Source organism: Corythoichthys intestinalis, chromosome 16 (assembly GCF_030265065.1).
Source record: "Corythoichthys intestinalis isolate RoL2023-P3 chromosome 16, ASM3026506v1, whole genome shotgun sequence".
Classification (NCBI taxonomy): domain Eukaryota; kingdom Metazoa; phylum Chordata; class Actinopteri; order Syngnathiformes; family Syngnathidae; genus Corythoichthys; species Corythoichthys intestinalis.
Genome location: NC_080410.1, coordinates 7,468,511 through 7,483,803, shown reverse-complemented (window position 1 = coordinate 7,483,803; position 15,293 = coordinate 7,468,511). Strand labels below are relative to the sequence as shown.

General features: G+C 39.4%; 1 protein-coding gene, 1 long non-coding RNA gene and 2 other non-coding genes across 5 annotated transcripts in view; 3 read left to right on the top strand and 1 right to left on the bottom strand.

The window, feature by feature from the left end:
- Positions 1-1,025: 1,025 nt before the first annotated feature.
- On the top strand, positions 1,026-5,066 carry LOC130932157 (uncharacterized). The gene is made up of 4 exons (XR_009067361.1): positions 1,026-1,292; positions 1,487-1,535; positions 3,137-3,177; positions 4,780-5,066. It is a non-coding gene; the product is annotated as an uncharacterized LOC130932157 (long non-coding RNA).
- On the top strand, positions 2,992-3,068 carry LOC130904990 (small nucleolar RNA SNORD49). The gene has a single exon (XR_009060993.1). It is a non-coding gene; the product is annotated as a small nucleolar RNA SNORD49 (small nucleolar RNA).
- On the top strand, positions 3,204-3,273 carry LOC130904989 (small nucleolar RNA R38). The gene has a single exon (XR_009060992.1). It is a non-coding gene; the product is annotated as a small nucleolar RNA R38 (small nucleolar RNA).
- Positions 4,417-15,293, bottom strand: part of LOC130932156 (fas-binding factor 1-like) — a 61,295-nt gene continuing 50,418 nt past the window's right edge. The window contains exons 22-28 of one of the 2 annotated variants that reach the window (XM_057861599.1): positions 14,167-14,289; positions 10,889-11,065; positions 10,189-10,365; positions 8,122-8,259; positions 7,946-8,039; positions 7,751-7,875; positions 4,417-4,955 (exon numbers count right to left, since the gene is read on the bottom strand). In XM_057861599.1, the coding sequence (XP_057717582.1) occupies positions 4,863-4,955; positions 7,751-7,875; positions 7,946-8,039; positions 8,122-8,259; positions 10,189-10,365; positions 10,889-11,065; positions 14,167-14,289 (927 nt within the window). In that variant the 3' untranslated portion in view covers positions 4,417-4,862. The remainder of the gene's footprint in view (positions 4,956-7,750; positions 7,876-7,945; positions 8,040-8,121; positions 8,260-10,188; positions 10,366-10,888; positions 11,066-14,166; positions 14,290-15,293) is intronic. The other variant, XM_057861600.1, reaches the window with a different exon arrangement.

The window sequence follows — 15,293 nt, the reverse complement described above, 5'->3', positions numbered from 1 at the left end:
ACCATATCCAAAGTATGACGATTTTGGCGAAAAGTAGCTGTCCTAAGCAGCCTGATTTAGAATTCTCCTCATGAATAATGGGAAACAAAAAACGCTCATTTTCAATTTATTATAAATATCCTTGTAAGTTAATTTTATTGTTGACACTGCGTTTCGGGGTCAACATGCCCCCTTTGCTCCATGTTAAACTCCGCCTATGGGTACAGATTACTAATCTGTTCCTACAGTTTACAATCTGTGGGTACAGACAATTTAAGTGTACCCATAGATTTGTCATCTGTACACGCAGTTTATTAAACTGTAGTCACAGTTTACTAATGTATAGCTTAGTAAACAGTGGGTACTGACTACCTATATATTTTTTTCGACCCTAGCACAAGGGTAATTTTACATGTACCATGCATATAATATTTTAACAATAACTCTCCACACCAAATTAATAAATATTTTCTAAACATCGTTAGCCAATAGAGGAATTTTAAATTGGGAGCCACTGTACTCATAGTAAAAAATATAACAGACAATTATGAATGATGGCACTTCAGGAAATCTAATTTCGTAGTAGAAAAATATTCCATCATCTAATTATGATTGTTTTTGTTTTTATTTAATTCGATATTTATGTAAATTCAGATATGTGATTACATAACATATCTATATAGATTATTATATTAAAGAAATATTTCATTAAATTCCATTTTTTTCGTAGATTAAGAAAATTACAGTGACTATTTAATGATGCATAATCATTGATTTGATTCATTTAATCCCTCCAACCTGCATGTCTACTCAAAGGCGACATCACCGGGTAAACAAACGAATTTCATGAAAAGAAAATTCTATCGCTGTCAATCAATTTTTTATTGATTACAGTGGTTTATCGAAAGCTGGTCGTTGATTGCTTCGTTGTAATACTGATTTTTCAATCTCATATTTTTGCCACGCCTTTTCTTTCGCGACGGTGCAGTGACGTCAGCGCCAAATAAAACCAGATCACGCGATACTTCCTGTCTCTTTTTCTCGCTTCCAGGCGTCAGAGATGAATGCCGAGGTCGTCTACGCTCACGTGAAACAACTTTTTATAGCTCTCTGCTCAATTATACAGCTAATGTACGTATACATTCCTCCTTGAATAGAAGAAGTAATCAACAGTTTTTAAAGCCTGGATGTCGAGTCGAAGCTCGCTACAACGTCGCTAGCTTGTTAGCGTTTAACTTCAATGAAACCAACACGTGGTGGAGGAGCATGGTCTCGATAAGAACCAGGACTTAGAAGGACCAGACTTACGACGGGTAAGGTTATGAAGGTTGCTTGGAGATAGCTTTATTATGAAATATGTTGTGTGTTTGTGATGAGTTTTGTTATCCCTGTCCGAAGACAACGTGTGGAGGACAAAAAAATCTGATTACCAGCAATTGGCAATATGGTTCTTGTAGAAACACGTTTCAGCACTCATGAACTATTTTTTTTTTTTGCCTTGTTACAGGTGAATTCTTCCCCACTTGCTTTCAAACAAAGACGAGGAGAGTTCAAAGGTGGGTGCTACACTATCTGGTGCCTTTGGAGCAAGGGTGTAGGTTGGGTCTCAATATTGGTAGGGACGATATAACAGCATAACCTGCATGTACACTTTTTGCTGGGGACGGGACATTAATAAAATCAAACAGATTGGGTGAACAGGGGTCAGGGCTACATTTCTCACCAATATGAACCTAATTAATGGATAGGGCGGAAAACACTGAAGTGACTTGAAGTTCCGCGCAGACCCCCAATTTGGCCAACTTTCAAAATTGTCCGATATGCATGTGTGATACATCATTGGAAAGCTTAAAATCTCCATTTTCTGGGGGAAGGAACATTTTGAACAGGAAGGCTTTTTTTCTCTAAACAGCAAAACACTTATATGGATGTGACCAGAGCTGGGAATCTTTGGGCACCTAACGATTTGATTACGATTCAGAGGCTCCGATTCGATTATAAAACGATTATTGATGTACCCCCCTCCTTTTTTTTTGTTTTGTTTTTTTGTTTTGTACATTAGTTCCAAAATTGTTCAAAAATACTCTCAGGCTAAACCAAACTACTATTTCAGTATCAAGTTAACGTGTAGCAGTAAACAAATATACAAAAATAACAGTAAATAAAAAACTCCAGTCCCCATTCTGTATCAGCAGCTTTAAACTACATTCAATTAATTTAATGTTGTGAATCAACCGTTAAAGTTGTTAAAATGGCTCCCGTTATTCCATAATTTCCCTTTTGTCTACTTTCGACATGTGAAAGTTTTAAAACTATTTTAAAGATAGATTCAAGTCAATATTTTACTGATTTGGGAGTATTTTAGATAAAAAGTTAATTAGGTTCGCTTGGAAGGTTCGCAACAACAGCCTTGCAGGGAAGTGTACTGCTTTAAGATGGCGGCCGTTTACTAACGCCCGCATCTAGCTTTTTGTAGATGTGCTGCTAACGCTATCAAATTTATAATGCATCTAGTCCTATATAAATGATATCTGCCGTAACATTATGTGGATGTACTTAGTAGCAGCTTTTCGGCAGCAGTCAGGTATGTTGTTGTTTTTTATCTCGTGGCATGAGTTGAGCTAGAGCCGTGAGTTGAGCATTGGCATTACCCGAGGGGCCGGGTAATGAGAAGCATGATGTTTAGCTACTCTCGCTCAGTTCTTCATTGTGCCGGTTGTACTTTCGTTTTAGTTGGCATATTTCAATAATCGGAATTTGGATGTTTGTGAATCGTTCTTGAATCTTCCACGGCGAATAATCTAAGAATCAGAAATTTTGCACACCTCTAGAGGTGACCGCATGAAAGAGCAGAATTAGACGCCATTACTTTGAGTTATCTCGTACTTACCTTGTTTCGATCCAAAAACTCCATTTGGCATGCATCATTTTAGAATCCTGAAAAGTTGGTAGTGTTATGTCCCTACCGTCCCTATGCAAACCTACACCCTTGCTTTGGAGTGCTTGATTCTGTTCAGTGATGATAAACACTGCATATAGGAAGTGCCGTCTGATGCGAGAACTGACGATAGCAATGACCAGATCTGAGAAAATGCCTGCAAACTTGTTCTTCATATACAAACTGATCACAAGAGCTTAACTGACTCGTCTCTTTTAGGTGCCATGTATGGAACATCTGTGGAAAGGAGATTGATACAGGTACATAATGTGTGACCTGTGCAGAATCAAGCCAGTGATGATACAAGTTATCCCTGTCTGAACAACACTGTTGAGTCATGGTAACCTGAGGCTTGATTACAAACTCACCGATTGATATTTGCTTTCTATTAGAGTACGGTAACATCGCAAGTTAATTTTTTTAAAATTTTTTTTTAAATGTTTTCAAATCAGACCTTGACCTTTTTCCATATGTGAATGTAAATCTGATATGTATCAGATGCCTTTGCACTATGAACTAGGGCTGCAGCTATCAATTTAGTCGATTCATCAACTTGTTTGAATTGGGTTAGAGACATTTAATGCGCTGCAGAATAGATTTTAGATGTAACACGCTTGCTGAGATTGCACTTTCACAAGCGCATTGAATGCGAATTAAAAAAAATTGAGTATTTCTTCAAATTATGCAGAATTAGCCTGGAACTCCAGACTCACCGCTGTCCCAGCTCCTTATTGGCCTCTTGAGCCCAATCGAAATCGGCCGTGCAACGTGTTCTTAACGAGCAACAACACTCTTGCGTGTCAGTAGTCTTCTACACAGCAAGACAGATGGTGAACGGGAGAGCTGAGAATGTTCCTATCAGTGGTAAATTTGATTTTAAATGACTAAAAACACATTGAGTCGCGAAAACCAACTCTCGCACTAGCCATGTTGAATAAACTTCTCTGCTCTCCTTGTATGTTGAAGTCTTCGCGCTAGTTTGTCGCTTGACCGTCACGTCTGCCCGTCGCTGATTGGTCCACTCCACTGTCGGTTTGCTGTGGCTTGCTCCGTCCTGGGAATTTGACCCGCTGAACAGTTGCCAGACTCTATAGCTGGAACTGCGGTGAGTCAGGAGTTCCAGGCTGATGCAGAATTGCATTTTCAAAAATAACTGCGCTTGGCCTCAAATGGTATAAAAATGAGGATCTAAGCACAACAAAAGAACAATTGGCTAACTTGCACAGCAAATGTGCTAGCTTAAATGCTTTTTTTTTTTTTTTTTTAACAATAACACACCACAAAAATGACAAAATATACCTCTAAACTAAATTACGAATGCATTAAAAACCATTAGCTCAAACAAACTTACCTTACGTTGGTCTTAACAGGGAGCAGCTGGATTCAGCCATGTTAAATGAGTTGTGATATTCACCATTGCCACTAGAGTGCAGTGTAGCCATCCAAATGCAATACAATGCAAACACTTAAAAAAAAAAATTACAACACAACTAATTGAAGCAGCCAAATTTGATTTGAAGCTTTAATCAAATTAAGCAAGTTAATTAATCGTTGCAGCATTGCTATGAACGCTCATTTGTACACAGTAGATCTATACATCACCACTGTTCAACAAAACTGATGCGATTGGTGGCACAAAAATAGTCCGCTTGATCTCCCAAGTGAAGCTAAGAAAAAAAATGCTGGTTTCAGTAGAAAATCTTCAATCATTTCCATAAGCACTGATAAGTGACGTTAGACATGTTCCCGTCACACTGTGACTCGCATGTGTTTGTGTGCCATATGAATGGCTAAAAAAAAATCCATTGAGCACCATGCCCTGTGGTGTGAACCTAACCTTACTGTAATTTTGTCATTTTCAGGTAAAATGCAGGTGTTTGAGTGAATGACTCTTAAGGAAAACTATTTAGAAACAAGGTTGTTGCACACACAAACTGTGCTTGCATCATAATGCTAACGTCCAATTTGACTTCTGCCTGCAAGACTTTTTCTTCAAGTTTTCAAGGAAGATCTGCTGCTCTTCAAGGTAGTCATGGTCCTGTGTGCATAAGTAACTCAATTTAGTGGACCAGTCAAATGAAATGCATACATATTTTCCTAATGTTGGTACTTTAATGTGAAATTTGTAATAAACATTGAAGCATCAGCATATGACTTGTGCTTATTGTGTACTCAAAGTCTATGGAATGAGGATGAATAGTGTCTGCTCATTTAGACTTTGGGGCAAACATTTGTTCATTCGCCCTTGCTCTGTCAATGGTACGCAGACATGAGCATCTAAAGACACATTTAAACTTCGTCAATGAATCAAGATGTTGCAGTAACATACCTCTCAAGTTGTACAAGTGGGCACTGATTTTTAAATGTACGCCGTGCGTTACGTTGGTTGAATGACACAAAAGTTAGGCACGGAAAGAGAAGTGTTTGTTGTGACGCTGTAGCAAACGCAATCTTTGGCTAGGTGGCTCCAATATTTCCTGACTAGCCGACAATCTACGCCTAGATATCACATGCATATAGAACTACATGCGAAATGACCGACTCGGCGGCGTTACTAAACAGCCGCCATTTTAAAAGCAGTATACTTCGCAGAAAGGCTCTTGTCGTGAACCTTCCTAGCTAACTCTTTATCTAAAATACTAAATAGGCAAAATCTTGACTTGGATCAATCTTTAAATGATGAAACAGTTTTAAAACTTTCACATGTCGAAAGTAGACAAGAAAACTAATGCAAAAACGGGAGCAATTTTAACAACTTTTAACGGTTGAGTCACAATAAATGACTTCCAAACATGGCAAAGCTTACTTTTTTTGAAAAAATGAAAACACATTAAAGGTAACTAATTACTTACATTCAGGTTACCAACTAAACTTTTTGGGAGAAGTAATTTGTAACTAATTACTTTTTAAAAGTTAAATTAACAATAATGGTCATAAAGATGAAGTCTGCCAATTTGTTGCTGATCACTTCTCAGAATAAGCAAAAGAAATGTTCCCTGACTCAAAGATTGCATCGGTAAGTTCATTTTATCAATTGACCTTTTTAATTCATAATTGAACAAACTACCTTTAAGGCGAGCTGAAGTGCAGCCATCAAAAGACATGATCGAAATTGCCAAAAGTGCTACATAGAATCATAAAAAAAAGTCACTTAAATTATATTAATCATGATGTAGCTGAAGATTTTGATTGCACCAGGTTATATGTTACAATATTACCAATAAATTCATATTATTTTACAAATTGAGTTTTATTTTTGTTTCATATTGCACGCATTATAAGACGTAAGATTAGTCACCTATTTGTAAGATTACCAAAGGCCTCGGGTTGACAGGTACGCAGTAATAGTTATGTTTATAGAAATACTGTACTGATAGATCTTCAGTCTGAGGAAGCCCAAGGTTTTTGAAACTGTCCACAACAGTGCAAAAATTTAAAAAAAAATTTACATTTAAAAAGGGCTTTTCTCTTTGATAAATGGATTGCCAAATTGGGAATTTTTTAACAGGAGGTTCTCACTCCTAGTTGGTGCATCTCTCCATACATTAGAATACCAGATTTTAAAAGGTAAGAAGTGAAATGCACAAATGTATAGGGTTACCAACTCCCTGGGGGGGGGGAAAGGGACACCTTGGTGGTGGGGCCAAGACACCCCGGCCAACCAAAGCAACACCCAAGAACTAAGTTTGATAGCGCGATGCCTCTCAGATGTCAAGGCAGGCCCAACCTCCCACATCAGTTGCCTCATTATTCATGGCCCAGCAATGGCGACACACAAACTAAACAGCCCAAAACGCGATAGAAGATTATCCTAAACACACCCTTCCTACCCACGGCCCGCCCCGCTAGAGCCTTAATGTTTAACCAAACATTGTCATTTTTTCTCGGGAACCTTTTGTTGTCTTGTGATATGGTGACCTTGGAACGAGTCTGCCTTCTCGCCTGAGTCTGTTTCGCCTTGCTGTTTGATCGCGGTCGACCTGAATACATTGTCAACTTGAGCTTCGAAGCCTTTTTCCAGCTTTCAAAATGGAGTTAGTACAAGGGGATAAGACAAAGGTGAACGTGCAGAGGTTGGCCTTTTGGCCGGGGTCTCGCCGGCCCAGGTCGCTGGAGCTGCGCCAGCGTGGGTTCGGCTGGCGTGAATCAGGTAGTCTGGCAAATAGTTCAGATTACTTCAAGAGTGATTAAAAGTATGGCGTTAAAGGTGATGCAATGAAAAATGTGGGTACGCCTACATTTTGTGCTGGTTCACCTGAAGAAAAAAATTAGGTGCAACCATGTAAAAAGTAAGTGTGGAGCTTTGGCAATATATATCGCAATGTTAATCTTTTCTAATATCGTTTAGGCTTATCCCAAACAGAGCTATTCAAGTTATCCGGTGAAAATTCTTCCAGTTTTATCAATATAATATCGCAACCCCCCCTCAAAAAATTGCAATGATAGTTTTTTCCAATATCCTTCGGGCATACTTCAAAGTACATTCAGCAATAACTTTCGCAAATGATCAGAGTTCGATGATAAAAAGGGACGCATACTTTTGTTTCAGAATACCAGACGATTCCATTTTTCAAGGGACGGTTGGCAACCCTACATGTCAGTGTACTTGTGTGCATGTACTTGTACTACAAGTACAGTGAAATACTGCAGAAGTAAATGCAGAAGTATTAAACATGTTTAATTGTTTACATTATTTTACTACCTGTAAACGAGGGCTTATGTTGAAAACAGACTTTTAAAATTGAATCTATTGATTTTAAAATTTTATTAGATAAACTAGTATTTGTGTCATGCACCTGTCCAACCAAATGGATACACAATTGTGAAGCTTACCCTTCGTGCATTGTACTTCCATATAGCCAGGCTTGCCTGAAGCGCCATTGATTGAGAATTTGGTAATATCTGAGAGGTGTTTAGGATTGGTGTCATCTTTGGGTCAAGCATTGCTGAACCTGTGTCTACAAATGAATTCAAAGATCATGGTCCTAATTAGCGGAAAATTTGTGAAAATGAATGTGCTGACATTACCTGGTAGAATGGGACTTGTTTGTGGCAAAGAGCCACTGGGAGCCTCTTGTTTAGGGTTCTCGGTTCTTTCCTGCGGATTAAATCGTGTTCGCTCCTATGATAGAGAGTGACGGGTTGATTGCCTATAATTGATCTTGTTATTTTTAAGGTCGATATACACATTTCTAATGACATACTTCAAGAGCACGTTGTTCAAGATGCCTCAGCCTCTCAATCTGGGAATGAATAGTTTTCAGCCTTGCCTGGTGTTCAGACTCCACACGTTTGGCTTCCTGCAGTGCTTGTTCTCCTTCTTCATACTTTTCTGCTGCCAGCTGTGCACGTCAAATGGCAAAGTTACGCAAAACATCCTCTAAACTTGGGGCAGACAAACATTCATTTTCAAACACGAACCGTTTCATGCATGAATTATGTATCTCACCTTACAAGCCACTCATTTAACTCAATGGCTGCCATTGACGTCCAATCTCCCAGTCAAATTGGATTCAATGTCTAGTGCCGTCAATGGCACTGAAAAATGAGTATATACAGCTCTACTTCCCAGTTTAAATGAATTGGACATCTATTGCAGTCAATGGCATGCAATGAGTTAAAGTGCCATGACAGCAAAAAGCATGTGTATTTCATATTTCACGTGGTATTTTATGCTCCTGAATGAAATGGACCGCTTGGATGTGTATGGAAGCGATCGATTTATATATTCAAATTTTTTTAATCCCGCGCCATGAAAATGAATAACTTCCGGTTTTGATGAGGAATGCGAATGTGACGTCACCCGGGTCAGCATCTCACAACACAGAATTGCTTTATAGCATGCAGATGGACTATGGATTCAGCTGATTTTGTGGATTAATTTGTTTATTTTTCACATCACGCCACCCAAATGTGCTGCAGGGTTTTGTCGCTGCTTCAGGGAGAGGTGTGTGAGCCTTTTTGGGTTTCAAAATTTCCGGTTCACCGTAGAGATTGGCCAAAACAAGTCTGACAACTGTGAGACTATTGGACTTAAGAGGAAGCAAGTAAACATAGTTTTGTATAATGTCGAATACTGGGATTATGGCACACGGTTTAGAACGGAGGTGGCTTGCATTTTGTGGCTGACAATGCTCCTTGTCCACCGAGAATGCCACTCGGCCGACCACCTCTTCGCGTGCCCGCCGGGAGAGCCATATCGTCCAGATTTCCAGCCCCCTCTGCCCTCTTCGTGTGCCCGGCAATAGACCACTATCCTCGGGTTGGGCTCAGGCAGCTACGCGCTCTTTCGATGTCGGCCAATTTGTCCGGCGGTCATTCTCCAGCTGCTTCCCCGGCAAATGAGCTCTCCTGCCAGCAGCAGGGGATCGACGAACTATAACTTGCTTGCCGATCAGTGAAGACAATCAACAACCCCGCCGCCGTGTGTTATGATCCAGGGTAGTTTTGTGTGATTTTTCGCTTTGAAAGGTGAGAATGAGACTTTGAAACGCCGCTCGTTTCGGGTTAGCGTGTTGGCTAGCTGTCACGCCTCCTGGTTTGTTTATGCTCTCCGAAGCTGGGGCAGGGAAATAACAAAAGTCGGACTAACTCCGGTGGCATAAAATATCGTTTGGGAGGTGCAAGAAGTCGATAGTTTTGACCATTATGGAGTAATTTTGCTGTGTCTTACTGTATAAATGCATTTTTAATATTTCATATTCCACATATCACAAGCAGGGTTAAACGGCAGATTAAAAGACTAATTTCTCGTCACCTGTGCTTTGCCAAATTGTTGTATACAGTCGAATCGTTTCAAAATATGATTCTAATTCACATAATAATGCTATTTAAGATTTTTATTTATGCTGTCACAGGGACTGTGGGTAAAAAAATCAGCTTTAGAGTTTCTTGGGGCCGTAATCAGTTTGTAGTTCTGTTTTTATTCATTTTAATTTCATTAAATTAGCTTTTTAAACATGGTATTAAGGTATACATGTATTTAGAATGTTATATAAATAAAAAATACAATATTGATTAATAATTAAAATATACACATATATAAACAATTGGGGAAAAAAACACGTAAGACCCTTGGCAACTGACTATTTTTGAGCACTAAAAATTTTAAGTCATAATTCGTGAAATTGTTAAATGTCAACTTTTGAATAGCTTTCCACTGTAGTGACCACTGTCCATGGAAGAGCTACATTTCTTTGTGAGTAATGCATGGGTAACTAAGACAAAAATCTCACATATAGACATTGGTTTCCAAAAAAAAGGATATTTACCTTGCTGAAGGCATCTACCTCTTGCGCTCGGATTTTGAGCCTCAGAGCAGTGCTGCTTATTCTCTCTTTTTCTCTCTGCAGTTCTGCTTTTAGCTGTTCTAGTGCCTCTCTCTCCTGTGCCACAGCTGTCTCTTTCAGTTTCAGCTCTCCGCTGCGAAGCTTCAAATCAGCTTGTTCCTATGACCCAAAAATATAATATTTAGAATCTTCAGTTTTGCTCAAAACTACCATTGTACCGATACCATTTTTGGCTCCCAATACAGATTCTGACACATGGTCGTGTGATATTCATTAGAGGAGTTCCAAAAAAATCGATTATCACACGCATTGCGATTCGACATGTGACTATTCGATTTCGATTCATAAAGGTTCAAAACAATGATTTTCACACATAACTTTATGACAGCTGCTCGTAGCGGAACGAAATTCAAGAAACGTCTGCCGCCCGGACACCATTAACGGACGCACGCACAACATTATGATGGCGTATGAATGGCGACAAGTGCCTATTTTTTTATGGCGGCGTGTGTAGCTGGCGGCCATCTTGGGTAGAGCAAATAGTTATTGGAAACTAAATCTCAAAAAATACATATTGCTTATCATTGATACGTTATTTCTTAGTACTCCCTAATACAAATTACGACATTTTAGAGCAATGTTGATATTGGTGCAACACTACTAGAAACCAGGTTAGGCTTACTTGCACGAGACTCATAATGGAGTCCTCCCTTTTCTCCATGAGAGTGCTGACATCTTGTTCGACCCTTTCTCGTCGCTGCTTCTCCTGGACATGAAAGATGTTCCACTCTGCCGCCAACTTCCTTCTCTCCTCTGTGCACTGCTGCATCACTGCCTTCTGTTCCTCCAGTAATGCACCCTAACAGGCAGCGAGAAAAGCAATCAAAAGGAACGACATTATCACATTTTCGTCCGTGCAAAATTTGCCCACCAGGCGTGAAAGTGGGCCGGAACAGTTCGGAACACCGTTCTGGTATAAAATTTGGGGACGGAACAGTGCTTTAATCCTGAAAATATGACGGCCACCTCCATGTTAAAAAATAAAAAATGCCAGGCAGGGCATTTTTTTTTTTTTTTTCCTCATCCCTGCATTGCTGAGGACATTGAAGAGGTGGGGGGTCAGCCTGTTAGTGCTCAGACCATACGCCGTACTCTACATCAAATTGGTGTGCATGGCTGTCACCCCAGGAGGAAGCCTCTTTTGAAGACGGTACACAAGAAAGCCCGCAAACAGTTTGCTGAAGACATGTCAACAAAGCACATGGATTACTGGAACCATGTCCTATGGTCTGATGAGACGAAGATTAATTTGTTTAGATCCGATGGTCTCAAGCATTTGTGGCGGCGACCAGGTGAGGAGTACAAAGATAAGTGTGTCATGCCTACAGTCAAACATGGAAGTGGGAATGACCCCCCCCCCCCAACTCTTCAATCTCTGCAGCAATGCTGACAGCACTCCTGTAACGAGTCACATGACATTTTGGAGGGAAAATGACAAGCAGTACTTAATTTGGACATTTAGGGATATACGTAGTTCCCATGCGGTGTTCTCACATTTTGAGTTATTTTGAGGGGAAAATAAATTAACTCTATTATATAAGCTGCATACAGAATACTTTTCATTGTGTCAAAGTGTCATTTTGTCAGTTTTGTCCCATGAAAGATTTACTTAAATATATGCAGAAATGCGAGGGGTGTACCGACTTTTGTGATACCCAGTATATTCCATTTCACTGTGCATAATGTAAGTCATTTTTAGTTATTTAATTAATTATGATTACTAGTTAATTATGTTACTTTTTCTTTTTAAATAACATGTCAACATTTACATTATATTCAATTTTAAAGACCAAATGTGAAGTAATTTCAAAAAATGCCAAATACGTTCAAAATTAAAGTAATTAAACATTGTTCAACAAATAAAGCATGAAAAAATAATTTATATGTTGTATATTTGACAAAATAATTGCGTTTCCGGAGTTCGAGCCTGAAAGTGGACGAACCCGGAAGTGATGCGTCACACCGAGAACAGTGATGGCAGCGCTCCATACAGCCGCCATACAAAGCCCTTCAAACAATGATTCAAACAGCGATATAAGGGATAGCTCGAGCGCAAGTGAGGAGATCCAAGTTTTTGAAGAGTTGGAGGAAGAGGAGGAGGTTGGAATTTTATGTTGGACCTTACATGTATTAGCCAGATGCTAATCAGGATGCAAACAATGTGCCCACACAACCTGACATGGAATGGGACAAGACCCATCGAGATTACAAGATTGGTAAGATATAGCCTGTTATTATTTCTATGTTTTGAAGATGCAGGTATTTGCACATAATTTTATTTTTTACATTATTACTCATCGCTGATATGAATAGCATCGATTGGGGTTTGCCTCGAGACGAAAGCTAACGTCGATAGCTTCTACTGTTCATTCCACAACATGATCGGGGATTCGTCAAAACTTTTCTTTTATCCCAGGCAATGGTAGGTTGTTCATTTACCTGACATGTTTTGGTGAACACTTCCGCCTCTGGGGGATTCGTCAAAACATTTCTTTTATCCCAGGCAATAGTAGGTTGTTTATTTACCTGACATGATTCGGCAAACACTTCCGCCTTCGGACCCTCTGACGAACGCGGAAGTGTTCGCCGAAACATGTCAGGTAAATAAACCACCTAATATTGCCTGGGATAAAAGAAAAGTTTTGACGAATCCCCGATCATGTTATGGAAAGAACAGTAGAAGCTAGCGACGTTAGCTTTATTTACCTGACATGTTTCGGCGAACACTTCCGCCTTCGGACCCTCTAACGAATGCGGAAGTGTTCGCCGAAACATGTCAGGTAAATAAACCATCTACTATTGCCTGGGATAAAAGAAAAGTTTTGACCAACTTATAAGTGTAGGCAAAATTAACTCAATACAACTATGATCGGGGATTGCCACGAGTTAGCTTTCGGCTAACGTCGCTAGCTTCTACTGTTCATTCCACAACACCATCGGGGTTTTGCCTCAAGTTACTTTTCGGCTAACGTCGCTACCTTCTACTGTTCATTCCACAACAGTTGGCAGCTCTGCTTTGACAAAGTCATCAGTCATCTATCCAAAAATCACACTTACTTTTTGGCAAATCCTTGATCATAAGCAGACCGGTTGAGGAAGCAGGCATCTTCGAAGTGTTTGCAGCAGAGAACACTCCACGATGATGGCGAGAAATTCATTCGCTTCGTGCGAACAAAAGATGTCCATTTACGTGCCCTGCTATCCTTTGGCCACTCATACAACGTTTCTTTAGATTGAGAACAATACATCGCCACACACCGCTGTGGCATCATATCGAGAAGCAATGCAACAATACTGTTCTATGGCGGCCTTCCCTCGCAGTTCTCTGTGTGACGTAATTTCCGAAGATTGTCGAAGAAAAGCATTTTCGTTGCTATGGGTTAAAGAATCTGGAAGGGTTGCATTAAAAAAAATAAAGAAAATATGCTTATAATTGTTTAGCCATTGATATTATTCAAAAACATGGTTGGCCAACCTTACTTCACATTTGGTCTATAATATAATGAACATCCTATGTTCTTTAGTAGTTAAAATTGACGTTTTGCATTTAGATGAGAGGAAATGAGGGAAAACAAACATCAGGAGATGGGGATTGGGGTTACTGTATGGTGTTTTTGTTTACTGTTATTTTGCACATCATTAAAAAAAATAGTATTTTGACTGAAAATCCGTTTCTCATGTATGCCTTGATACAAGTAGTACTGTAGTCTAATGCATGTGTAAAGCCTTTTGTGTATAGGTTTAACTGCCATAAGCAGTTTTCTTTGCATTTATGTGTTTTTAGGACGTTTGACCACCCCCTTATAAAAAAAAAATAATAATCTGGTTCCGTGGCGCTCTTTGTGTCAGGGAGTTACGGCAAGAAATTGCAGCCACTTTTACCCCTGCTGTCCACCCTACCTTGGCTCTTTCTAACTCCTCTCTCTCCATGTTCATCTGCATGGTCATGGAGCGTCGTTCTTCTTCCAGGCTTTTAAGTGAAGACTCTACCTTGGCCTTCTCTGCGGTCACATTCCAGCGCTCCTGAAAAATGCACAATTGTGTATTCATTGTCTTAACATGGAAACCAAGTTTTAGTTTACATCAAGTAAAACTTACCCATATTACCTTAAGATCTTGAATTCTTATTTTATTTTACTCTGGAACTAAGTTGTAACTCAATTTACTCATATTGAATGATAATGCTACTTTTTTCCCCCTTACTTTGAACAAAGTAAGATGCCAATACAGTGTTCCCTCGCCACTTCACAATTAAACTATCGCGCCCTCAGTGCATCGCAGATTTTTAAATCTTGTTATTAGTATCTTGTTAAAAGAATAAAACAATTCTAAAAGCAAATATATATAAAAGTTCTTGGATGGTTCCTCCATTGTTGGATGTATTACAGATGACAAAGAGGAGCAGTAAAGAGGACTGCTTGAGAGCTTTATTACATGGTGCAGCAGCAACCATGTGACAGGCATGAAAATGGGTCAGGGGTTAAAAAGGTGAGAAGGGTGTGGAGGAAATATATTCCAGTACACTGTATTGTATACCCCAACAAAATATTGAGCTCTGTCGACCCACACTGTGTTTCAGCAGGGCCATGCAGAGACCGGTGGAGGGGTGGGTGCTCGTAGATCAAAAGGGGCACATGAACAAGTATTTAATACACCTTAAAACAACGTAACTTCAATTTTAACCAGCTTTAGATAATAATTGGCTGCGACTGTGACATACTTTAATTGGGAGGGGGCAACAGTGAATAGAAATCAAAACTGTCATCAACACTTTCTGGCTGTGACTCAGTCAGTCTGCCTCTTTTCTTCCTTCAACCTCTGCATCAAAACTTCCTTCCTCAACTTGTTCATCTGAGAACAAACCACATCAGATGGTCACTGAGCCACCAACAGCACAGTTTTCTTAAAACTATTATTTCATTATTATCCATATTTAACAACTCTAGCACCTAATGATTAATAAAGCAATGACATAAAAATCTTATAGAAAAATAACATTGTAATTGTGTTTTAAATTGGATTTAATA